This window comes from Strix aluco, chromosome 4 (genome assembly GCF_031877795.1).
Source record: "Strix aluco isolate bStrAlu1 chromosome 4, bStrAlu1.hap1, whole genome shotgun sequence".
NCBI classification, from domain to species: Eukaryota; Metazoa; Chordata; class Aves; order Strigiformes; family Strigidae; genus Strix; species Strix aluco.
In genome coordinates, this window is record NC_133934.1 from 67,414,210 (window position 1) to 67,440,532 (window position 26,323).

Sequence of the window (26,323 nt, forward strand, 5' to 3'; positions counted from 1 at the left end):
TGTTTTATTTATCCTTGTAGTTGTTTTAGCCATGTTCCTTCCTAGATGTGACCGATTTATAAATATGCGACATGACAGAATTGTTCTAAGAGATGACGTTAGGTACATATCTAATCAGAAGAATAATGAAACACTAAATTAGGAACTTTATAAGCATAAAAGTATTTCAGTTATCAAGCGGATAAAGTCACTTCATTTATTTTTAGTCATACAAACACGGGGTCAAAAATGTAGTATTGCACTAAGATACAAGCAAAAACTTCCCACATTAAATAAAATATTAGATTTGCAGTCATTCTGATAGTTTTTATAGACATAGTTCATATTTTCTTCATAAAATAGGCACACATTTTACTTTTCCTTTTTCTTCTTCTGTTCCTTTTCCTTCCGTTTCTCCAAATAACACTTAAGAATGTCATTTAGTTGCTGCTCACAGTGGCTTACATGTCGTAATCCATTTTCCCATCCTAAAAGCAGCAATAAACAGGATAATTGCATTTCGCTTTACAGCATCCATCGTGTAATTAGTCTATGTTGATGTGAACATCTATTTTCCCAAGCCTATCAAATGGCTATAAGATTTCTACTTTAAAAATTGTTGTTCTTCAGAGTTCAACCACTAACGAGATGCTTCCCTTGATGTCAACTAAGTAGGTAAATAAAATAATTACTCTTTTGGTACCTATTCTTGCAGTGACCTGTTGCTTTAGAGACTGAGCACTCCCTTTGTAGTATCTGCTAAAGGTGAGGCCCTTCGCCCGCCAAAAGGGGATGTGCTGCTCCAGAATGGAGCCTCAGGGATACTGGGGAGTCAGATTCAGCCAGAGTTTATTGAATGTACTTTAGAGATTTGGACCCCATTTAATCTCTCACTTCTCTACTTCAAAGAAAAATCACCACAGAAGAATTTACGGTGAAATGCAACTAATGCTTTTGAGATACGAACTGTCCCGTTTCAAAGGGGACTAGATCAAGTGCCGAGGAAGGGAGAAACTCTGACCTCTCTTTCCAAAGCGTACATACCACAGAGAGGAAAGAGATACACAAAACTAAGGCTGTTCAGGCATTTTAAACACCTTCTAGCAAAGTTGCAAGGGGTGGAGACAGGCACCATAAGTAGTTGGGTTTTTTTTTAAGCAGGATACTCAATGGCAATAAACGTCACAGCAAGTATGTGAAAACTGTAAAAAACTATTTCCCTCTGTGGTCCACTAAACAAACACATGACAGTGACCTGTAAACAAAGCAATCGGGAATTACTTGGTAGAATTAGCTGATCTCCAATAGCACTGGGTTTTTTTCTAGCAGCAAAAAATTTATCTTCCAAAACCAACGAGGCCCTAGCAGCAGAAAGACACTATGCGTTTTTCTTTCCATTATTTAGCTACTATCCATTCAGAAATACTGCTGTATAGAACAATTCGTTTGTAACTTGTTTCTGCCTGGGTCTACTACATAAAAGCAAACTGGGAAAGGACTAGAAATGCAGCAAAGGGTTTCAACTCCCCTCACTAGTGTGCTCTCTGTGTAGCTATCTGATGTCATCACAAGAAGAAAAAGAAGTCCCATTACTGGATAACAAATACCCTTCAAGTATAAAAATAGTTTGCAGATAAAACTGCAAACATGCAACTTGCACGCTTGCAAATACTTGCATTTTCCTGTGATACACTGTATTTTATATGTAATAAATACACTGTTTTATATAGTATGCACACCATATATATTATGTTGTAGATATACATTATTAAAGTGTATTATACACAGTTTAATTAAAGATGAGCTGCATGATTTCAAAAATACAGGAAAACAAAACATTACCTTTGCAGTGATGGATTACTCTTCCCCACAGTCTGTTCCTACTTAAACAGGCCAGATTTCCAACAATTAACAAATGCCTCTTTGCTCTCGTTAGCGCAACGTTCATTCTCTTTTCCGAGTCTATGAACCCAATTTGTCTTGTTCTTACACACGACAAAACAATGATCTCCTTCTCAGCTCCTTGGAATGCATCTACAGTGGACACCTGGACAGCTTTAACTTCAAAAGCCTCCGAGTGTATGCCACTAAGCAAATTCTGAATCTGCAGACAAATGAGTACGGATGAGTTACGCTACTTCACAGTCCATCACTTGTCTTGAGCAAACACACTCAACAAGTCTGAGTCTACACAACATGCGAACTAAGAAGCTAGAGAGTGCAATGACAGTAAATCCTCAGCTCATCACAGGAACATACTACGCAATGAACCTGTGTTTGACAAAACACTGGTGCGTTCAGTGCAGCAGCCAGTGCTTTCGCTTAGTAATCACAGCAGCCCATGTCAGGCCTTGCGTGACTGGCTGAGGTACAACTCCAACCGTGCTAAGCAGGTGCCTCTGGGACCTGTTCTTGTCACACATACCAGTTTGTAACAAGCACCTAATTAATTTATCAAAGTTACGTACTGTTTAATTTGCCAATTTCATGAGTGTGCATGTGGAAGGAAAAGAAATGGAAAGATTTATTTTTTTAAAATCATATGTTTGAATTAAAATATTTTCAGTAGTTTCTGAGGAAAAAGCACATTTTTTTTTTAATAAGAAAGAGAATTATGGTGAACTCTAGTTTACTTAGCCAGCATTTGTTTCTCACTTATAGTTGACTCTTCCTAGTTGAAATAGAGCCTATGTTTATTCTGAACAAATACATTTAAGGAAACTGTTTTATTGATGATACATTATACAAACCTTACACATCTGTGATTTATAAAGAGTAATCACACCAATTGCAGATGCTTCTATTCCACTTGCAACCAGACACTGGATGAGCTTGACTGTAAAATGAACTTCTGCCATGTTATAAAAGCTGTTGTCTCTTTCAATCTGGAAATAGGGAAGAAGACTTCCAGTCAAGCACTCGCAAACAGCAGAATGCAGAAAGAAATGGAATAGAGGAAGAACTACAATATTGACTTTTTATATAAGAAATGTTTCAAAACTTACTTGCTCTACCCCATTAACACTATAAAAACATAGTGTTGGAAGCCAATCCAATAAAGGACTTCTATCTTTCTTGGAAACACCATCTATGAGATTTCCTTCGTAGAACAGCTCGTTGGCTATGGCACTAATAGCAGGGTGACATCGGTACTGTGTCCGAAGAAGTATTGTTTTATGTCCCTAAAGAATTACGACATAGAAAGCGTGACTAGGAAAATAATTAATAAATATTTTGCAATGCTAGCTAGGTCAAATAAGTGAAAATAATTCCTGCGGTAAGCTGTTTTAACCTTCATACATTCACTTCAACAAAAGTTTGAACAAATACTGTAGCCCCTGATTCTTCTACCTGGATTGAAAACTGCAATCGAAGTTGCAAAAAAGATCGAAGGCAGAATCTGTCATTGTTTTTCATATCCATTCTTGTTTTACATTTCTTATGCTTACAAATTTCCGTACACTCTGAAAATAGCACGTACAGATAAATGCACTAGAATGGAATGTGATTAAAAACCAGGCTGAAACACCGATCCTCTGACATCTAAACCAAAAGTCTTCTAGTGACTTCAGTGGACCTAAAATTTCACCCTCCATCTTTTCTGAAGATGTGGTTAGCAGTACATACCATTAAGCAAAGCCGGTCAAAGAGAGTCTGCTCCAATCCCGTTTCATGAACACTCTCAGATCCTTGAATAGTTGGCGGTAATTGCTTAGGGTCTCCAACAAGGACTAGCTTTTCACACTGAAACCTAAATAAGAACATTAAAAAGTAAGAAAAAATTCTAAAAAGGACGTCAAACTACTCCTAACAAAAGTGAGTGCTGTGTTCATATATCACAGATTGCTTTCCATCAGGCTCCCTTCTCCATCACCCTCTTTCCACAGTTAAAATAACACAGTAACTCAAAGAAGGCACGTAAGAGCAGGCCTTGATTTAAAATTACTCTTCTTGCTTTCTAAGGTGAGACCTTGGAGTTCATGTTCTTAAAAAGACGTGCAAATTTGGCAGTTATCTGAGGTTGTGTCACTGCTAACCGAAAGTTATTTCTCTGCTGAGACACAGAAGAAAGGCTGTACCTTGCAATAGGAAGGAGAGAAGCAGGTTCAGTCATCTGACTGCACTCATCCAGCATCACGACAGGAAACTTAAGAGTATTTAGACAAGGGAATGGGCAGGCAGCACAGGTCACTCCAACCACTTTTACCTTTGTTATTAGTGAGGGGAAAATGGGTAGACAAAAAGTTAAGATCTTTTAATAGTTAATCTCTGTGCAGTACATAACTGTAGCTTTGGTGGTAGAATACACCTAAATTAATTTTTAGCAGTTCTACTGCATGCTGTGTCATACTCACTGGGTCTCAAAAAATTATATTCTAACTTCCAGTAAAAGGCACTGTGTATGCACAGAGATGGATCCAAGGTTACCATTTCTTACGCTTGGGGTGCTTATACGTTAGAATCGTTCACAGATTCATCTATTTTAAGACCAGATCTGGTCTGGTACAGAGAGAATTCAGGTTACACAATCCTCCAAAACCTTCTGAGCCCCAGCAGCAAAAGTGGCAGCAATGACCACTAGGAATAAGCACAAGAAACAAAGTGCTCAGATCTACTTGGTTACAATTGCTCTACCACAAGCTGGATTTTTCGAGCCTAAGACTGAGGAGAAAAAGCAAGTAACTGGAAAGAGCAGAAATTGAGATGATTTCTCTACAGGAAGTAGTAATCTTAAAAGGTAATAATTAGATGAAATGTTACTTAGAATAGATTTAGCTCAGCCCTATCTTTTACCTTTATGACTATATAAATTTTAGTTTCAAGGTGACAGTGCAGACTAGCTGTGCTCACAAATTTTTCTCTCCCCACTTCGTAAACTAAGATTGGTAATATTAAATCAGATCGCAATAAAGTTCAGAAAGGGTTTCTGTCTCATAATAATCACTAAACAGGAACTGCAGGTTCAACTCAGAGAAGTCATACACAGGTCAGACACTAAGCTATACCTGTGGAATCAAACCTGTCCTAGTCCTAACAACATTCATTTTATTTTTCAAAACTAGGATCCTGGCAGGTGTGAGAGGGGATTCCCAGTTTCCGTTTGCTGGGCCTTGTGGATAAGACACAGCGAATCCCTACTTTCCCATCCCATCACTTTGACTGTACCTGTTGCAGCATAGTTTTATTGGTCCCCAGTTTATGTTGCTCAATACTCTTCCTTACGTACATTTTTTCAACTGGAGTTAAATCTTCTTTCATTAGAGCAAGCAGCTCTTTTAACTGCTCATTCTCATTTCCTGAGCCAGCATGTAAGCTTCAAAGAGATTTTATAACATGCATTACAATGACAGAAAACAACAGTGCTTTCAGTGTTCGGTGAACACCCAATATAGAAAAACAATCATGCTGTATACATAACAGTACTTTACAACAATGTACCCACGAATCCTGAATCCAGCTGAGATAGACTACTCTAATACCTCTTTTAAAACAGACCTTTATCCCACCAGCTCAGACCCAACCAGAGACACACATGTAGTAAATGACTTCTCCAAGTACACAGCTGATTTCAGAGTGGAGTAGAACCGAGGAGATGTTTTTCATTCTCATACCATTTTATATCCTTGGTATGCTACTGACACCAAAGAAATTTAATCTTTATTCATCTTGAACTTTATTTTGTTCTCTCAAATTGTGTTGGAAGTACTATGCAGATTTCTTAGTTTTAAGTAGTTAAAGGACAAACCCCAGAACACTATAGCAAAGATAACTTGGGTAAGTAGTACAGAATTCATGAGTTGTTACCATTAATTCTCTGAATATTAAATTTATAATTACTTCCCCCTAGTTCTTACCACTACAGCAGTACAAATCTATTTCAAGTCTGTCTGGTTTACTTTTCTCCTTGTGTAAACTCCCAAATCCGTTACCAGCATTATTTTGTTGCCCTCTACTACTTCCCATTTAAAAGCATTAGCTCTATTCAGCAACAAGTGACATTCCCAAATCAAGGTAAAATTTCTCTGCTGTGCAGGGGGGGAACCCTGAGATAGGTGTATTACAATCACATGTTGAATTACTTCAAAATAGTAATTTTACCGCATGCATACTAACATGAATCTTAGAATCGCTTCAGATCCCTCAGAGATTAAGATTCTTACCTGTAGGGAAGAATTGCTTTGGTGATTTTCCTAATACTTCCCACTCTGATAAAATCCTCAAATCCAAGATCAAGTAGACTTCAAAGAAAAAGAGATGACACATGTTACAAAAATGTAAAAAGAAATTCTGAAACATTTCAAAGTGGTTCTAAAAAGGCTAATGGACATATCAGAACACCGAAGAACACAAACTTCTGTGATTATCAGATGAAGTAACTCAGGCCACAATTTAATAAATGGAAGTAAACTACCTCATCATGATTTGTCTCAAAAACACTTAATGCCTTTATGATTCTCTTCTCATAAACAGTCTTCCATTTGTGCTTTCTCTTCCTTCCTTTATCCTTCCAAACCATGAGTTTTGTTAGCTTCATGCTGAAGCTTCCCAAGTCTGACTCTCTCTGCCTCTCCCTCTCTCCATCCTTCCTTCCCTTACCCCTGCTGCTACTTCCTAGAGATTCCTGACCAATACTACTTTCTGTCCTGATGAATTTTAATAGTAAATTTGATGAAAGCAGAGCCCAATATTAGTCTCATGTAAATCTGCGCAGCTAGCCTTACAGTCCTTTAGCACATGCATACTGTGCAAAGGAGCAAGGGTATCAAATTAAAGCCTCTGTGCTCTAAAACTTTCTAAAGAAAGAATACAATCTTTTTTAAGTGTTACACTGGAAATATCAGCAAAATTATCTTTACCATATACGTGCATTATTGTTTTTGGAACACTAGTCTGTACTAATCTCAGTAACCTACCCCAGCAGTATCCTGTCAACAGCAACGTTAGTGGAAGAAGCAATCAGAAGTTTCCACAGAGCTGGCCTTGGGCCCTCCGTAGCTTCACTGCTCTCAAAGAGCTGTACTAGGAACAAGATCACAACAGACAGCAGATAGCTCTTTCCTGCTCCAAAAACACCTGGTATTTTGGGAGAAAACACCAAAGTTACAAGTGAAAACTTTCTAGAGGGTACAGTTCTAATCAACTGTTATAACTTAAGTTTATCTTGTGAAATATTGTGCTTTGATTCCTGTAAAAACCTCACGTTTGCTTCAGCAGCTCCAGGTATCCAGGGGCCACCTGTTGCCTTACACTTTGCATTTACTGCCTGCAGTAAGTTTACAAAAACTACAGAAAGGAAGCTAAGGTATTTTTCCTAAATTTTCTGGTTGAATACATGCATTACTTGCTAAGGAGAGTCATCAGTACATTAAAATAATAGAAATGCAAGTACCTGCATGCACATCCCTCATACCGTGTCCTCATATACAGAATAAGGAATTTGAGAGATGATTATTTTGGAATGACTAATAATTTTAACTAGACTAACTAATCTTAACAAAAACTCAGGCAATTTAAGTCTGTGGTATCTGTACTAAGAGCATCATTATTGTCAGCGTATTTACTTTAACAGGTTTATGGTAACTGCTTTTCAATCCTGATTTAAAAAAAAAAGAGAAATCTTTGAGCCAAGATGTTACTAGCCTTTTTGTACATGTTGAAAAGGGATAAAACAAAGATAGAGGGAAGTATAAAGCAGCAAGGAATAATGTGTAATAGAAAAAATTTTATATGATAATTTAGCAAAGCTGATACATGACAAAGTTTTTAATACAAACAGAAATAAGCTGAAGACACTAGATAACTCTGATTTTGTGTATACATCTTGCTAGGAAAGAAATCTATACTTATGTAAAATCCTGCCAAAGGGAGAATGCAAAGTCAAGGATCAAAAGCTCTGTGCTGATAGAATGGATGTTACAATGTCAAGGTCATTATCAGAGGGGCCTCATCCAAGGAAAGAATTTTCAGGAAACACATGAAGTAGGTGAGGACAGCAGCATTACAATAGAGTTTAAAACTATATTCCATACATAGAGGCAGTTTATTCAAGCTCATCTTTTGCACTATATTTAAAATAAGTCAACATTTACCTAGACATAAGAATCTCCCTTTCTGACTGGAATTGTAAATATATGATTAAAGGAAACAAGCCTACTGTTTCATCACTGAGAGAACTTTGGGATATTTCACTAACACTGGCATTACGTATTAATTACCATTTTTGCAAAGATACAATAGCAGCAAATTTCACAAATATTTGCTATATACCACGTATGATTGTGATAGGGAAGATCTGATGTTCTTTCACTGATTTGGTATTTTCACAGGAAGTCATCATCTGAGCGATCTGAATCAGTGATGTAGCTTGATCTGGGTTCAATGAGAATGTTTGGATCATCTTTTTAGCTAGTCCCATTGCCACTTCAGTGCTGACAGGTCCATACATCATTGTGTGTTTCAGGCTGATGGCAGGTGGAATAAATTTTCTCTTGTTGACTCTATTCGTAGCATTTTCAGAATCAAAATTCCTAAGAAATATACAATGGTCAACAGTTGTGATAGAATACTGCATATGTATCATTTGTACCTCATGGTTCTGATATTCTTACTCACTTGACATTGAAATGCTGAGGCCTTATGATTAACAGCTGACATAATTAAAAGTTGCTGCACCCTGCCATACACCTGAGCTGTATGTTCCTGCCCCTTACTACTTCCTTCCCCAGGTGAAAGCTGGATCATATGAAACAGGTTTTCGGGTTTTACCATTCTTGCTGTATGTTAACGCTTTCAATCTGACTTACTCCAAGGCTGCGAGACTGACAAACTTAAGAGTGGTAGAAGAACGTAGTCAGAGGTAGCAGGGATTTGTTTCATTACTTGTTTCATACAGTGAATCATAAGCAGTCTTGGAAATATCCCTATATTGCTCTGATTCTCCAAGAAAATAGTTGATTTTTATGTTTTGTCAAGTGATTCTAAAAATTGGGAAGGAAAAACAGTTCCACTGAACCCCTGTGAAACACAGACATTAACTTAATACAGATCAGTCAGTGACTGTACTATCAGTTTAATGGTCATAATAATGCTCGATATTAATCTCTAGGTTGTAAAACATGGGCTGCAGGTAAGTTTTAAGAAAAAAAAAAACCCACCTTACAATCAAGTTAGAGTTAAGCAACCAATGTATTTTCATTTCCACATAAATGAAAATTGCATTGTCAACAGTTCATTCCTTGCACTGTTGTTCTGATTTTAGTTTTCCTCATCCACTTTTTAATAGGGCAAACTTAGTGGTACTTTTGTTGGGATATTATTTCTGTACCTATTGACATACTGTATGCTCACGGTACCGCTGAAACAGTAACTTACATTTTTAGTAGATATGGTATTAGTGGTAACGTAGATGGATTGAAGTGCTCCTCCATATTTCTTAAGGATGTAAGCTCACCACTAGCATTACAAACCAGCAAGGCATGAACAAACACTGAAAAGGCCACAGAAAAATAAAATTAGGAAAAAATGAAATTAGCCAAAATTTCAAATCAGCTAGATAAATGAATTAAAAAATGCCAGAAGAGTAACTAGCCTTTAACAGAAACCAAGTTAACCCAATTACCATGTCTGACTGACTATTATAAGATGAGGAGACACCTATTAGCCCTTCTTTTCAAGGTGCTTTATTTTGAAGTATTTGTGATTCCAACATCAGGAATCTTTGCTTAGATGAAAATCCATACTTATTTTAGAAATACTCGAGATATTTAGAAAGCTTTGGAATTTAGGAGGCGAATTTTGTAAGTAAACCATCTGTATCACAATAGCTAAGCAGAGGTTTTCTTAAAAAAGACAAGAGAGGAACATAACTCCTCCAGTGGGTCAGACTCTAGTTCCATCTAGCCTATTTCCAAAGTCTATAAAAGTGGATGCCTAGGGGAGAGTATAAGAACAGAACAAACATTCAATTATATTTTTCCAAATTCACTGCCAGTTTCCTAAGGTTCTGGGGCTCAGGGATTGCCTAAATAACAGGTTTCTAATATGTTTAGTAACCCACATGCCTCTATTTTGCTGCTGTTTATCACTGCCAACAGTGAAACATTAAAGCTGTATTTTCACACAACTTCAGATTTTAGTTTTGTAACGGTTATAGAATTATGAAATAATCTGTATTTATGATCACAAAGAGAGTTAGAACCAAAGATTTCCTAAGAAAAAATAAAATGCCATGATTCAACAGCATTAAGACTGAAAAGCTACATATTAACTCTTCCAGACCCTGACTGCTCGAGAGATCCTGTCCTGCAACTCACACTCAGGGAACAAACAAAACGAAACCTCCAACGGTGTTTCAAGCCCACGGTTTTGATAGCACGTATGCCCAGAAAGAACTTGTGTGATGTTGTATTTTTTTTTCTAGATTTTTTAGTCTTCGGAATCTAATTCCGAACAGGAGTTTAACCTAGGGTCACTGAATTGAGCTTTGCAGGAACTCTGTCCCTAATGATTACACAGAAAGCCTGAAAAGACTAGTTTGTTAACTTAAAACACTCAGTTGAACTGCTTGAGGTTAAGTGCTATGAATAAAGCCTTTCGTGATCAAGGACACAATTTTCCTATTGCATTAAAAGAAAGTAAGCAGAGGTATATTACTACTAGCTTCAGAATGACTACATAATGCATTATTTTATATTACATCTTTCTTTTACAAAAAACCCAAAATGACCCAAAACTTTAGCTCAATTCAACAGCAAAAAATAAGCAACTTTTGCAACGGTTGGCAGCTCATTCATCACTTTTCTGTGACATTTATAGCACACCTATGCTGTTCCTCTGTGCACTTAGGGCCCACTAACCTTACTGTTTCCAAAACACCAATAACAAAAATATTACAATACCTCAAACAAAAATGTTAAAACCAAAAAGAAGGATGGCTGCAACTTAGTTCAGAACAGCTTGCTAAAAGATGAAAAGGTCAGCACATCATTAAAAACTATCAGTGCTAGGTTCAGTAATATTTTCTTTTAAAAATACAATGATGAAAATAACTAAAACTAGACAGATGCGTTCTTCTTGAATTCCAAAACACTAATATTTTAGTCATTCTAGACAGTAGCAACAAAGACACAGAAAAGAACATCAGGACAGCCAAATCACAGATTTAACATATGGCTTTTTATATAAATTTTCCATAGCAAGTTGTTTGGGGTTTCCATTTGTTTGTTTTTCAAGGATAGTAACAACATATTCCCGTTACCTACACTCTGACAGTCAATGTGCATTCTGTATTACATTATTTATTTTATCCTCATTTCTTCATCACCTATTTAGAATTTCTTACCAGCTACTTTGCAGGTTTAATCGCATTAAGTACTGTGTTCAAATTACATATTCAAAGATACAAGTGAAAAAAAATACTGTGTATAAAATTGTGTATTAGATTTGAGAAATTCTGATCTCATCCTTCATTGCTGTCCAGGTTCTTCCCCCAATAGTTGTTTCCCACAATTTTTAATTATTTGGTGTAGAACTCACTATTTGATTGCCAGTTTGAGGGACAGTAGCCTTTCAGTGGTAGTAATTCTACTTCATTGTTGGAGGATGGTCCAAAGAAAGCACTACTTGCAATGAAAGTATCAAGGGGATCAAAGATCAGAGTCTTCGAAACAACCCAAATATCATCTGTCAAAAAAATACAGAGTTCTCATAAGCTTCTTCTACTGCTGTCTTTTAAAGAAAATAAAGTTGGACAAAATAGCTCAGCATTTACTATGCTGCAAATTAAACCACCGCTAACGTGTAAGTAGAGGGTATGATAAAGTCCTAAATAATTAGTTCACTTCTAGAAGAACAAATAAATACTCTGCAATTCTTCTAGTACTTACTGTCTGAAATTGATAGTAACTGTAAAATTCTCTCCTGGTGCACTTAGCAGCATTTGACTTCTGACCAAGCTGAAGTCTTCTTGATTTTAAGAGTATTTGGAACAAATCACTGAAGTATACTACAAATCCAGGTAACCACACTTTTGCCAAAGAATAACAGGTACTGAAATAAACATATATTTTCCCTTCCCTTTCAAAGTCTGTCACACCTGAAGCGACTGAAACTTACTACACTACTCCTATACCAGGTCTTGCAGAGCACAGCAAGGGAGATTTCAAAGTTAGGAGCAATAATGGTGCATATATATTTGCCTATAACAAAAGTGATGGAAAATTATCATACACAAATAAAAGTTTTGCCCATGTAGAGCTTCAAGATTTGAAGTTACAAACCCCTGATTTGTTAGAACATTTCAGTCTGTACATAAAGTGTGCACAAACACATTTGTTTCCGCCTAATTTTCTTTGTATGATTTTCAACAGCAAAGTGAACAAATTATGAAGATATGGGTATCAATTCAAAAATTATTGAAATTAAATGAACTATTGAGACTACCTGAGTCGAATCACGGAATGGCCTCCAACTTTGTGACATTTCGCTAATTTGGAAGAGATATGCAACAACTACTGAAACAGCAATTTTTACATCAAATTTTTCTTAAATATCTATTTGAATACTGGGCTGTCCTGAAACTACACAATTCACAGATTTAATACACTCCAAACCCAAGGACATAGAATTTATATTTTCTAAGGCAGCTGAACATTTACAAGAAAAGACAAATTAATGAGATACTTGGTTGCCCTTCTAGAGTGAGAATTATCAGGATTGTCAGGAGTTTAAAAATAGGATTCAGTTTTTTTCTTCAGATTAGAAATTAAAGCTTTAAAAAGGCACATGACATGGACAATTCTTCTGATGCTTGAGATTTTCTTACCTTTGCTATAGAGTGAATAATGCTCCTTTCTGCTTAATTTGAGGTATAATTTGGTTTTGGAATCACCATCAAATCTGGCAGGTGTATTCATCAAGTTCTTGAACTTACTACACCGCTTTGTCTGAATTTCAAAAGCTTTCCTGTTAAATTGTCATTTTAAGAAAAAGTATGTAAACAATTGGCACATTTTGGATTCACCGCCAAAAATAAGAAAGCTCCACAGGTTGGACCAAATTACACAGCACAGATCATGGTGGTTGTTCATCTTACATTACCAAGTTTTAAATACATTTATCTTGACACAAAATACTTCTCTCATATTTAGCCATAATCGTTTCCCCTACAGTTAGGCAGCACAGACTAGCCTTCGATACAACTTCTAACATTAAAACTAGAATCACTAACAGAATAAATCAAATTCTCTTATGAAAGATTAAACAAACAGTAATCCAAATGCAACAATCAAAGGATTTCATTAAGCAACTGATCAAATTGCTGTAAGCAATTTTGATTCTTTCTGAAAAGAGTGCCGACCTGAAATGACATTGCTGTGAATATTCTTCCTTCACTAATTTGGCTTTTACATTTCTACACAGAACTGTAGTCTCTTTAAACAGTTAGTGAAAGTGTCTGTTAAACACTACTGAAATCCAGAGCTGCTAGAATATTTATAAATCCTGCAATTCACATAGCACTTGTGAAAACTGCATAGTGTTTCAGAATACCTCACCAAAAGCTGGCATCCCTCATAGAGAGAAATCTTTTGACTTCTGAGGTATGTCCCAATACTTTTTATATCATGAAGCACTACACTAGGTCTCAATTTCATCTGTGCAGGGTTCACATCTTCTATCCACTTGAAAAATGAACACTGCTCAGCTTTTGGGGCATCACAGGTATAGAACAAACGACCCTAGGAGGAGGGGGATGGGTGGGGCAAAGAAAAAAAATGGAGAGGGAAAAAAAAAAGACAGACCATTAGCACATTAAAACAACCAAGGAAAAAAAGAAAAGTAAAGCAATGGACCAGTACTTGCTACTACAGAAATAAATCAGATAAACACCTGTGTTTTCACTGTGTTTGACTGAAAAACACAAGTGTGTTCCCAGAACTCTCAGCTTCTGAAGCCAGTGTGTGTAATCATACCTTAGAGAAATCCCACATAACCTAGAAAATTACAAATTCAGGTCTTTACCTATAAAAAGCTGTTTGTGTATGGAGAAAACTATTACATCAGCAATTCTGGAAGCTAGGGGATACTAAACTGATCTTAAGAGCCATCTCTATAACACATCACTTTAACCTGCAATTGTACATCACACAGAATTGCCCTGTTATTGTTCACACAATACAGACTATATACCAAACAAACACCCCAAACTAAACAAACAAAGAATAAACAGCACCTTGTTTTGACCTTCTTTCTTAACTGTAACAAGCTTAGCAGGATGCATGTGATTGCAGAGTGGAATGCAGCTTTCTTTGCTCTCACTTTGCCCATCTTTCAATGAAGTGTAAAACGATACATCCACTTTTGAAAGAGCATTGTGTAATCTTTGTGACAACTCAAATAGCATTATGTTTAATTGCTCTTGACATAGACAGGAGAATAAAAGAGTAATTAGCACAGCCTTAAAATGGTTACACAAGTACACAAGATTCAGACAAAATACTTTTTCATTTGAAACTTTCAATCCCAAATCTAAATCAAAATATTTAATCTGAGTCCTAAAAGACACCATGTGACCTGCAAAATTCACATATTGCACATGCAATTAATCTGTTCTAACTGCCTTACTTTCATTCAAATCACATTTAAGTATGTGACTCCAAACAGTCCAAACACTAAATAACCGTTGAAATAATAAAAAAGCTTAGGTAGGAATGTAAACACTGGTAAGCAGGCACAAGGTTACATAGTTGAACCAGAAATGCATTGCTCTTTTGGTTTGTCTTTGCAATTTTGGGTATAAACTGAATATATTTCAGTATATATATATATCCAAAACCAAACACACATAGTTGTTCCAACAGATAATGTTGATGATCTCTCTCCCTCTCATCCTGCTTTGCGAAGCTTCAGAAATACACTGTTTAAAAATGACGGCATTTTACATAGCGTTAGACATACCTGTCAGAGCAGCTTTAAAAATCTGTTTGTAGTGAACATGAGACTGAAACACAGTTGGTATGGAAATCTTTCTTTTAGGAAGATTAGCATATTTTACTTTATCCATATTAGGAAAGGACAACTCAGAAATCATTATGTCCTAAAAAACAGAAAAATAAACCATCAAAACTTGCAAAACTCTGAATGAGACAAATTTTGAAAAATGGCTGCTGTACAGATATGCCAAAACTTATGCATTTTTCTTCTCTTACTCCTTTTTTGCTTTTATATATTGTACTCTCATTAATAAGTACAACTAAATAGAAATATTTCAGGACCTCACATGCTGCAACCAGAAGTTTCAACATGAAGAATATGAATGAAGAGTCAGTCTTCTAAAAGCAAAATACAAATCTCCTTCACCACAAACGTTTGCAGACTTTTGTTAACTGTAAGTACAGGAGCATGTATTCGATAGGACTGCCAACAGGAGTAAAATTAAGTACAGCTGGAACTACAGCATAGAGCTTGGACTGCCATTTAGGATGTACCAGGAAGTTAAAATTTGCCCCTTGACAAACAGCCTGCATTTGTAATAACACAGATAATACTTTTAAAAGCTTTACAGTAAATTATGTAATTCAGGATCATGTTTTCAGCCCTAGACATGGGGAAGGAACACACAAACCCCATTTTTAACAGAATTTCTGCACAGAAATAAATCCATTGGATGAAACTCTAGCAAAAGCAGTATAAGGCATGGGAAGGAAGAATGAGACTAGAGCGCTTTGGGGAAAGCATGCGTACCACAAGCTACCCCTGTGCCTGCCACCCCAGCTAGTCCTGAGGAGCTTCTTCCATCTACCTACACTGCAGTGGGCATCATAATGATAACTCTTTTCATAAGCTTTTAAAAATCCAATATATATTGATAATGTATAAATACACACATTGTGTATACCAGTCTATAAGTGAAAAATACTAGTTATTTCCACACCTCTATTCCACATTAATATTTTACTGTACAAACAGTTTTAAAGAACTAGAAGACACAGCATACTAAGTTTGTTAGAGTTTTCCATTTTTCTTCTGATGCATTTTCATTAACTCTCAAACGTAGTAATTTGACAACTTTTAAAACTTGACTTGTGGTGGGTTTGAGGTTTTTTTCCTATTTACTCCATTTGTTTAAGACAGTCTACTGGCCACAAACAGCTGTGCTAGTTTTTTAGGTGCTTATTCAATGCCATAAATTACTTTTCCACAATTGTAACTGAAGAAATATAAAAAAAATTAAAATCAGAGACTGAGACTATGCTTTGAAGCAAGATATGGGTGTTCATTAAAATGATGCCGATTTCACAATTGCGAAAAACATGCCTTGAAAACACGTTTTTACCAATTATAGATGAAAAAACAGCCCAACAGCTTTTATTTCATCTTCCTGCCATCAACATTCAGATTAAAAATCTAAAGATGGCACTGTGTGTGCCAAGGAATTACCTTTACAAAGGATTAGTCACAGCACTTAAAAAAATACATTAGCAGCTGCTATTCTGTAGCTGAGACTCTTGTGTTACTACCTATGTAGAAACATTTCATCCAATCATACTGATAATATCTTGCAGGAAATCAGATAAATGCAGTTACTTTGTTCAGAAAAATGTGTTTCTGTCACTTATAACTGTATTTGCTTGAACAGTTACACACCTGGCCGTCTCCTATTACAGTGTGGCAGCTCAGATGACTTAACACCTTTTGTGTTGCTTCAGCCAAAGGTGTCTGACTTAAGTGCAGAGAAAGTAACTTCCTCTCTGAAATCAAATCTCCGTTGCTGGTATTTGCACAGCAATTACCAAGCATGCTCTCTGCAGTCAGCAGAGGTGCAAAGCCAGGAGCACTTTTATTCACAGCACTGCTCTCTCCTGTGTCACCCCACAGCATTCCAAGGACCTTCTCAGCACAGATGTCATCAGTCACCTCCCCATCATCGCTGTTTTGAGTTATCAAGTCACACTGAGCACTGTTTTGATATTTTAGCCACTTGCTTTGTCTATATTGTGAAGTCACATTAGGGAACACTGGTTGTACGGATTCCCTTTCTCTATCTTCCATATACTCTCCAAACACAGAGGTTTCATAATTTCTGTCCTCAGGGCTAGAAGCACTAATAGGAAATACTGCTGACTTGTTGCCTAAATGGACTGCTGAAGAGCCGAAAGATTGCTGGACCTCCTTGCTGTCAGTTGGATAAATTGTGTCAGAAATCTTCTCAGTGCCAGGAAGAGTGACAAATGGAGTTCGTGTTTTAATTGTGGGTTTGAATTTTGAGAGGTTGCATTCCTCTGGATAGCTGGATTTCTCCCATGCTGTAGGGCAAATACATCTTACAAGCAACTTGTAGCACTTACAGACAGCACATTAACTTCAGATGTAAAAAAAAAATAAGAAAGAGTTCAAAGCTTTTCCTTTTACATCCTGTCTTCTAATTGGCAAGTTCTTTGTATCATGTCTGTGCAGTACCACACTAAATTTCCACATGACATGAGTGATTTCAACTGCCATTCCTTTAATACTTAAATTCCTATATTCAGAACACATTTCTGTAGGCCTCTACTTGTATAAAAGAAAATGTTTGGTAAAAATTATTTAAACATCATTGTGTTTTGGAGGTCATTAATCTGCTATTCTTGGTAGGTCAGTGACGGCTGTCAACTGGGAAACAGCCAGCTTAACATTTGCTCCTTTTTCCAAAAACATCACCCACAGAACTGTGTAAATTAATATTAACCACTTAGATAAGTAGGCTTCTAGTACCACAAGCACCCTTTTGACTAAATTCACTATCAATAACAAATGACAGCCATTGATAGGTGTCAAATGGAAGTGGGTCAGAGGACAGCTGAATAGGGAAGAAAACCGAAAGTAAATAAATTAAAACATTAATATAAATTAGAAACTTAGCTTACAGTCTTTTTTTGTCCCCAAACTAGAAGCTGATTTTTCTTTATAAAATTAAATCACTCTACCGAAGTCTCTTTCAGGAGAATATAATTGGTAGGGGGGGAGGCATAGAATTCAAAGACAATTCAGCTGATTTGGAAAACATTGTTTAAAATTGTGCTTAAAAAAGTAACACAACCCCCTATGAAAAATGAGTGACAAACAAATCAAACTCTGTAGTTACCCAGACATATCTCACTGTATTTCAGCACCCAGGGTAACTGTCTTTTATAGTGCAACTCACTGTGCTTCAAAAATCCTCAAAGATTCTCTAGCAAAAAAATATTATAAAGTGCAATTATAAACTATAATTTCTTACTGAAAAAAAATTCTGAAAGTTCTGGTTCACTTGGCAAGATCCTGTGTATCAGGGGCTCCTGGATGTCTCCAATAGTTTCCCCACTTCCTGAAGCTGGAGAAATTGTAGAGTCTGGATCAAGTGAGGAAGTCAGTTCTACTGATGAAATCACCTACAGGTGACGAGTTAACATGTAAAGTGAATGACTAGAAAAAACCCTTGATTATAGCTCTTTTGTCACTATTCTCTCTCTCCATCATTGTCAACAATTGAAACATCTCTCAGAGTTGAGATAAAACAGTTTCAAAAAAGAAATTGCTACCATGAACACACAGGGAATAAAGCCAAAGTGATCTAGAAGAGACAGTAAGTTCACACCTTGTCAGGTTCCCATGAAGTCCTCTGGGTTTGTCTCAAATCAGAACAAGAAGGTGAGTCTGACATTGTCCATGGTGGAAATTCAGAATACACATTCAATACCAATGCTAGGAAAGACACACAAAGGACAGCAGTCATTCAGAATAATTGTTCTAAGGCCAATTGCTTCCATTCTACTTTTAGTTTCACTTACGGGACTGATCTGTTCTCGACTCTTTAATAATGTTCGACTTCTCTTGAAAATTCTCTTCTCTGATAAAGCTGATATCATCCTCATGATGACTTCTTGAGCCTGGAGACTTTACCAAAAAAAAGTATAAGTAAAAACTTGTTAGAAATTAAAATGTTTAACCTCTAAATAAATACTGTCTTTGTGTGAATCTTATTTCTATATATAATTTTTCATATCTCTAGCACAGTCTGAAAGTAAAAAATGAAAAATCAATTTTCTTCCACTACTTTAAATACTGAAATATATACTGCATTAGAAAAAAATAAATATTTTAATTAACGTTGCATGTCATGTTTCTTTGCATCCAGGAGGAACAGAATCAGAATCCAATAAAGAAAGTTTCAACTCCTGCTTTGGAACTCTCTAACAGTCATAATACCAAATTTCACATCCAGTTGAGGTGAATGTTATACTACTACCACCAGGAAACAATCACTGAAAAAGCTCTCTAACACTTTTCTCTGGAAAAAAATATCTGTTTAATATCACACATTATGACCATGTACATTTTTCAAAGGAAAACAGATCAGAGGGAAGAAAAAATGTTACATCTTGCCAATACATAGTCCTATGACAAAGGTGAGTAAAAATAATTGTCCAACTGCAAAGTTTTAAACACAAAGCACTATGTTCAGTTCTTGGTGATTTTGATATGATTGTATTCTAAAAATGAACTCTTTTATCCTACATTTACAGAATGCTTTCTTGCACTAAGGTTAGTAAGAATAACTTTGAAAAAAACATTTTACCTGTCTGAAGTCAGAAAGGTCATAATGGCTTGAAAACAGGGGTGACAAGAATCTCTCAGCTGCAAACTCCATATTATCTGGATACTGCAGCCATCCTAGCTGCAAGTGAGGAGCTCTCAACATTATCTCACTAGCTGCTGATCCCTTTACTTGGTGCCCTTGAAACGCAACAGGCTACACGATATATTGGAATTACCATTAACTGAAAATAAGTACTGTTCTGGAACTAACTACAATCAATAAAGGTACTTTTCATACACACAACCAAAATAAACTGTTGGAAACTGCAGAAGAGAAAATCTATGCTTTTCTCTTTCTTTCTCTTGCACTCCTGCAGCTCAGCAGCCATAAAGTTTTTGCACAAATCTCTGTCAACAGAAAATCCATATTCTGATGTAGTACATTTAGTTTTGGTTTTGTATTGTAAAATTTGAGTTTAAAACTCTCAGTGGAAAACTTCACACAGAAAGAAGTACTAAAAAGTGGTGAGAAGCCCATTATAAGACTGGTTAAATATTTATTAGGACTTCTTGTAATATATTGCAAATAGTAAACCATTGAATCGAAACGTAAGAAACACTATTCATTATACTTCAGTTCCATAGAAATTGTACCTTGGGTTGGCAATCAGATGTCCTAGAGTCCCTCTGGACTACTGCTATTGGTAGAGTACATGCCTCAGTTTTTTTTAATAAATTGTCCACACAGTTGGGCTGCAAATAAAAGCATCTAATTAGTCTAACAATTTAATAACCATTTAATATGAAAAGTTAAGCTAAGAAATCTCTTGTATTTATAAAGAAAAAGCATTTTAAATTACCGCCTTTTTATTTTGAAGCCAGAACAATCCACAATAGGATAAGAAACTCTGTTTGCTTTTCAAATGAGACACAAAAAAGAGAATAATTTAATCTGGTATCTTTCTTTCACTTTGGATGGATTGAAAGAAAAAGACCATTAACAGCATTAAAGAAAAAAATCAATGTGAAGCATCAGGCACAAACAGATTTGCCAGTATATTTCAATCCAAGTGCCAAAATTCCCAGGAAAGTCATGCATTCAAAAAGGTAGTGAAAGAGAAATAAAAATAGAGGGTAAAAGAAGATGGGGTAGGAAAGGAGAAGTACTAGACATACTAATGTGATACTCAACTTAATGCAAATTGTAATATTTAGTTAAGTTTCTTGTCATGCATTAGGCCTCCTGAACATTTATTGGCAATAGGGTGTGCAAGAGGACATCTTCTGTTTACTATCAGCTTCTTGGTTGATGCCTCTAAGCAATTTCTAGCTCAGCCTCTGTGGTGTCATAAACCAGGAATTTTGTTCAAGAAGCCTGGTGGAAAATGACTTTATCTCGTACAGATAGATATACATAGTCAAAAATTGGTTACCATAAGGCCAGAAGAATCTAAGTATGAACAGGAAGATGCCTGTGTACTTTCTGAGTAAGATATTTCTGTAAACTGCTTTATCGCTACAAGAGATGGAAAAGCATAATAAGTTAGTTAACAGTATTCTTTCTGCATGAAAACATCTGAATATTTACTGGGCTTGCAAACCTTACCCATGCACAGAATTGCACAGTTAGGATCTAACTAAACTAAAACAAAGACACAGACTTGGAACCCATATTGTTGCTTTAAACATTAAAAACTGCATGAGGGAACCTTTGTAACAGGTAACTCCAGAAGCATGATTTCTGAATACAAATTGTGCAGTGGGAGAGGTTAGGGTACAGAAGTCAAATAGGTACAGTGATACAGAATTCACTTTAAAATAGAAGCTGACCTAACCTTCATCTTTCACAAGGGGTTCAAATATCTCTTTAGAAGTCACTGGTTCATATAATATGCTATTATTTCCCACCGTCTTTTGTAAGCTTTCTAATGCTGTGCTATGTTGAGTCAAAGCTCTCAGAAGAGCAATATTGTTTGCCAAATCAGGAAGATCTGATGAATTGTTAGCCATTGCCGTGCATTTCAGGAAATCCATTCCTATTCCTTCACCTTTGCAGGCTTCATGAAAGGCATTTATGGTCTCTACATTTTCCAATGCAGTTTCACCTATTGCTGTTTCCTCTGGAGACGAAGGGCCTTTTCCTAAAGGATAGATAGAACTTCTGGAAATGAGAGAATCTTCCTCATGTGAAATGCCAAATACCTTTTGATGGTCTTCTGCAATATATTGGAGTGAGTCATAGCTAGGATCCAATTTTTGTGACAAAGCCAGCAAAGGACTACCTGGTTTAACGTCATCACGCTTAGTACCCCAAAAGTGTTCTAAATCAACATCTGGGGATTTCCTGCATCCAAGCTGTATAACACCTTCTTTGGTCCTTTCATTCATTGCAGAAATTATTCTGCTGGTAGAAATACATGACATACTTTCAGTTTTCTCAAACATATTGGTTTTATGGCCACATTCATTAACATTTGTGTCACCAGGTAGAAGATCAGAGTGCCTGCTTTTTATCTGTGACGTGCCATTAATGGTATGCACTGCACAGCCATCAAGATCTTTCTTACTGTTTGTGGCTGGAATACTTAACTGGCTTTCATTAATCTCTTTTACACTGCACCCATCACCCAAAAGTTCCACTTCAATTCTGGTCTGGTTTGCAGAGTCTTCTGCAATTCTCCCTGTATCTCCGACATTGTGGTCACAAAGCTGAGGTGGTATAACCCCGGTGCAGTCATTTCCATTGTCCTCTCTGTCAAATGCTGAACATTTGACTTCTTTGGTTTTACTGTGTGTCACTACTTCACAGCAAGAATGAAGCCTTAATGCAGCATTTTGTGCTACATCTTCCCCCTTTAAGCAGTCTGGAAAAAGCACTTGTGAAAGCGTGTCTCCTTCAGTGAGCTTATTCACATCTCTTTCACACAGGTCTTCATCGCCTGTATCATTAAAATCAAAAGCCTCCATTAGATTAAAGTTAACTTTCATCACCTGTTCATCTGTACCATAGTCTTTGCCATGCATACTTAATTTTTCCTTTACAATTCCATTTTTAGTCAATGTTGCATCCACAGAGAGCTCCAGGTCATGAGGCACTCTTTCTGAGTTTTGCCTTGGCTCACTTTGCAACTTCACAGATGAATTCTCCTTAAGACCATTACTCATTGAATGCTCCCTGTATCTGGAGAGATTGTTTTCAAAGGTGATTGGACGTGCTGAACATGAAATGTCACCTGAGGATGGGACAAACTGACTATCACTCATTCTACTTATGGTGGATTCAGGTAGGAAGCAACTATTTGTATTGCAGGGATCTTGTAAGTCTTGACTTAAATTACTTGCCTTTTTGTCATGTCTATGTCCTGTGTCTTCTTTATCACAAGGTTGTTCAGCTGAATTTAGAAGCATTCCAGCATTCCATTCCTTTGTATCATTTACAGTTCCCTTCATAAAAGGCAGGTGCTGAGTATTTTGTACGAGTCTTCTGGCAGGATTGCCTGAAAAAGCAGGTAGGATTGTGCTTTTTTGATTATACAAACTGTCTGGGTTTTCTGATGCCTGAAACCTGGAAGGACATTTTGTGACTTCAGATGTTGTTTGCTCTCTGCACCCTTGTGTTGGTTTAGAGTTCAGAAGAGCTATTATCTGTGCTGTGCTCCTGATGTTGTGTGACACTGCCCCGTGACCAGCTGCCTGATTACTAGATTTGGCATGCCAAGTATTTATAGAAGATTCTGGCTTCACAGTGGACTGATCACAGTTTTGCTTCTCTGTCTCCTCACATCTGTCAAGAAACGGAGCTGAAAGCAGTGAGGAGAGAGACATGTGCTCTCTATCATCATCTGTACATGAATCTTCGTGCAAGTCTGCAGATAGATTTGTTTCTGTATCCTTCTTACAAACCATAGAAAATAATGGAGAGGTAATATAGAACTTGGATGGAAAAGTACCCTGACACTGCTTAGATAAAGGCAATATTGTTGTTTTTTCTCCATCTTCCATGGTTGATATTTTCTTTTCAACTTGGCGTGGCCCTTGGAAACCCTAGGAGAGAAATTTTAAATTCATTCTATTCAGAAATCAACATCACATTTTGTAATCAAATATTGAAAATAGGGCACACTCCATAAAATTTATTCTGATCAAGTAGCACATAATTCCACAGGAGTATAGAACTAATCTCAAACCCTTGTGATTTTCACTGCAGCCTTAGCAATAGCAATCCTGCTAAATCAGATTTGTAAATTCTGGAAAAAATAGCTATGGGTAACACGTTCTGGCTTACAGTTCCAAACAACCAGGAAGACATTATCTATATATTTACCATTCATTAAAAGATGTGCCCTTTGTGTTTTAAAGTGCATGTTAACACTACACATAACTTTTGAAATTAAGACATACTGTAAACTTCCTTTTCAAACCGACAGACAGATGTCTTGGAGGCAGAGCACCAGGTTTTACACCATTTTTATCCACTGATGGAGTTTCTGCTTTCCTTGGCTGATCTTCAAAAGATTTTTCATTCACTTTTACTGCTTCAACTGTTATCAAATATCGTTCACTTTCTAAATTATCTCCAGCATTCACCTAGAAAAGAGAAAGCAGCAGTGTGTATATAATAGTGCTATATAAGAAACAGTAACAGACTTTTAAATAAACATAGTCTTCTAAACACTTGTATGTAAAGATTTCAGAAATTTACACCCAGTTTATCACAGCTGCCATATAAATATTTAGATTAAAAAATACATATACTAGAAGGCATTAGCACTTAGCTTCCAGTTATGTTTATTTAATATATCACTGTGATACATTGCTTTTACCCAAAAGGAATAAAATTCCATAAAACCTTTACATTGGTTCCAAAAAAACCAATAAGACTTATCAATAAATAGAAGCTGGTTTTGCTTTCAATTATTTGCAACGCAGCAGATTTTCATATCCTCAGTAAGAAAAAGTACTACCTTAGTTACCAAACACAAGTTTGAAATGCTTCCCAAAATCAAGCATAAAAATTAAGAAAAACTCCAAACAAAATATACCTCAGATTTTATAAAAATACTCTCCAAACATTGTCCTTTATCATCAAACAAGATAGCCTGCAATGAAAAAACAGAATTTTAAATAACTAATTTTATTTCACAGATCAGCTGATTGCCACTGACAATCCATCAGTAGCAGAGGATATTAAATCCAACAGTATTAAATTTGAGTTGTTCACCTTATTTCCACCAGTTCTAATCCTCAGAATTCCATCTTGCCACGTTTTAGATTTTTTCATTTTTTGGTGAGTGTATAATACCTGTTATAAACACACAAAATGTTGAAATAATAAGTAAGAAAATGCTTAAATAAATACTGCACCTACAGTGTATTTTAATTTATTTCTACTTCATTGTACACAGTGTTAAAAATCACTTACAGTAAATTCCTGAGAAGCCATTGGTTTGGCAAAATAGTCATCCAACAGTTTATTTCACAAATATTCACATCTTCATACAGCCTGAAAGACAAGAATCCACCAGAGTTGTGAAGGAAATGTATTGGCAAAAAAAATAGATGCCAGTTCACTTTTTTTTTTTCTCCTCCCTCAAAAGAAGAGAGCTAGATGCAAGACAACGTCAAAACAGTGGGGTATAGCTGCTGATGTGCTATATTTACATATATTAAAAATAATCTAATAGAAACACTGGTAAAAAGTGGCTTTTTTTTTTACAGATGCCAATGTATTTTCTAACTTTCAGTGGAATTAATTCATTTAAACTAATACCTGGCAACTCTGAAAACTCCAGTGATCATAGCACTATTCAGAATTAACAAATTATCCTAAACAGGTTTACTCACAGAAAAAAAAATACCATAGAAGCTATTAACAGAATTATTTTGCTGCAAATTTATTGACTCTAGACTTGGTCATGCATGCTTAATTCATGTTAATGATAACTGACTCTCAAAACCAGTTACCCATGAAGTCAAGCTCCTTTACATATTTCAAGGTAGATCACAATAACTTTTAAAATAGCCTTTGATGATGAAACCAGGAACAAATCATTATAAAAGCAACTCATCTCTAGAAGCTGTGACTTACTGCCTTATAGTATTAGATCAACACTGCGATTTGCATCCGTGTCTGGAGCGCTGCACCTGTGACCTTAATTCAATCCGTTAACAGCACTGCAATGAAAACGATCGCAAGAGACAAGTTAAGATGGGCAGCTCCTCTCATGCTTTAGGCTAACGATGAACAGTTTAAATTAAGAAGGGAGAAAGATTCACGCTGCTTCTGATGGCTGTCACCTTTTTGGCAGTCCCCGGGTGTTTAGTAAGGTGCAAAACCTTGGAAATGGACACCCTGAAAGGACACAGAATGACTCCTATAGCTATTAAAAGCCACTGGATGAATACGAACACTTACTATACCTCAGTACGGTGCACCCTGGGAACAGGGATGAAGAAGAACGCTGCCAGCACACACTCATACAAATACGCTAAATGCCCTTTCTCCACACAGCCCAGCAAGTCCTTTTTATCCCATCAACCACAAAAATTCCCTTCAGCACAGCGGCGTTTGATCCAAGCCCCCCCGGGGGCTTCGCCGAGTTCCAGCGGGCGTGCCCCGGCACGGAAACTCACCCCTCAGGGGCCCCCGCCACCACTCCCCCTCACAACTCCCACAGGGGCTGTCGACTCCGGCTGAGGGGCCGAGCAGACACCCCGGCCCTACCCACCTGTCCCGGGCGGGCACGCAGGATCATGGCGACCGCAGCACTCCCTTCCCGCGTTCGAAACT

The 26,323-nt window shown here is 36.6% G+C and overlaps 1 protein-coding gene across 1 annotated transcript; it reads right to left on the reverse strand.

Annotated features, from left to right (window-relative positions):
- Window positions 1-343: 343 nt before the first annotated feature.
- On the reverse strand, window positions 344-26,311 carry ZGRF1 (zinc finger GRF-type containing 1). The gene is made up of 30 exons (XM_074821485.1): window positions 26,262-26,311; window positions 25,622-25,707; window positions 24,956-25,036; window positions 24,755-24,835; window positions 24,576-24,632; window positions 23,935-24,120; window positions 21,369-23,577; window positions 20,967-21,049; window positions 20,188-20,286; window positions 19,574-19,747; window positions 18,786-18,891; window positions 18,593-18,699; window positions 18,236-18,386; window positions 16,624-17,282; window positions 14,935-15,073; window positions 14,210-14,394; window positions 13,528-13,715; window positions 12,803-12,942; window positions 11,515-11,661; window positions 9,352-9,466; window positions 8,248-8,507; window positions 6,894-7,053; window positions 6,141-6,218; window positions 5,146-5,293; window positions 4,059-4,186; window positions 3,607-3,730; window positions 2,985-3,161; window positions 2,730-2,864; window positions 1,822-2,083; window positions 344-467 (listed from the first exon to the last, which is right to left on the reverse strand). The coding sequence occupies exons 3-30, from the start codon at window positions 24,974-24,976 to the stop codon at window positions 352-354; spliced, it is 6,435 nt and encodes a 2,144-aa protein (XP_074677586.1). The 5' UTR covers window positions 24,977-25,036; window positions 25,622-25,707; window positions 26,262-26,311; the 3' UTR covers window positions 344-351.
- Between the last annotated feature and the right edge of the window lie 12 nt (window positions 26,312-26,323).

Bases quoted from the DNA above. Each gene is read 5' to 3' on its own strand.
- ZGRF1 (XM_074821485.1), bottom strand. From the start codon at position 24,976: ATGGCTTCTCAGGAATTTACT. The intron at 18,892-19,573 runs GTAAAATGTTTT...TTTTTGGTAAAG, and splicing joins ACCTTTCTGACTTCAGACAG to TCTCCAGGCTCAAGAAGTCA. The intron at 18,387-18,592 runs GTGTGAACTTAC...CGTCACCTGTAG, and splicing joins CTTCATGGGAACCTGACAAG to GTGATTTCATCAGTAGAACT.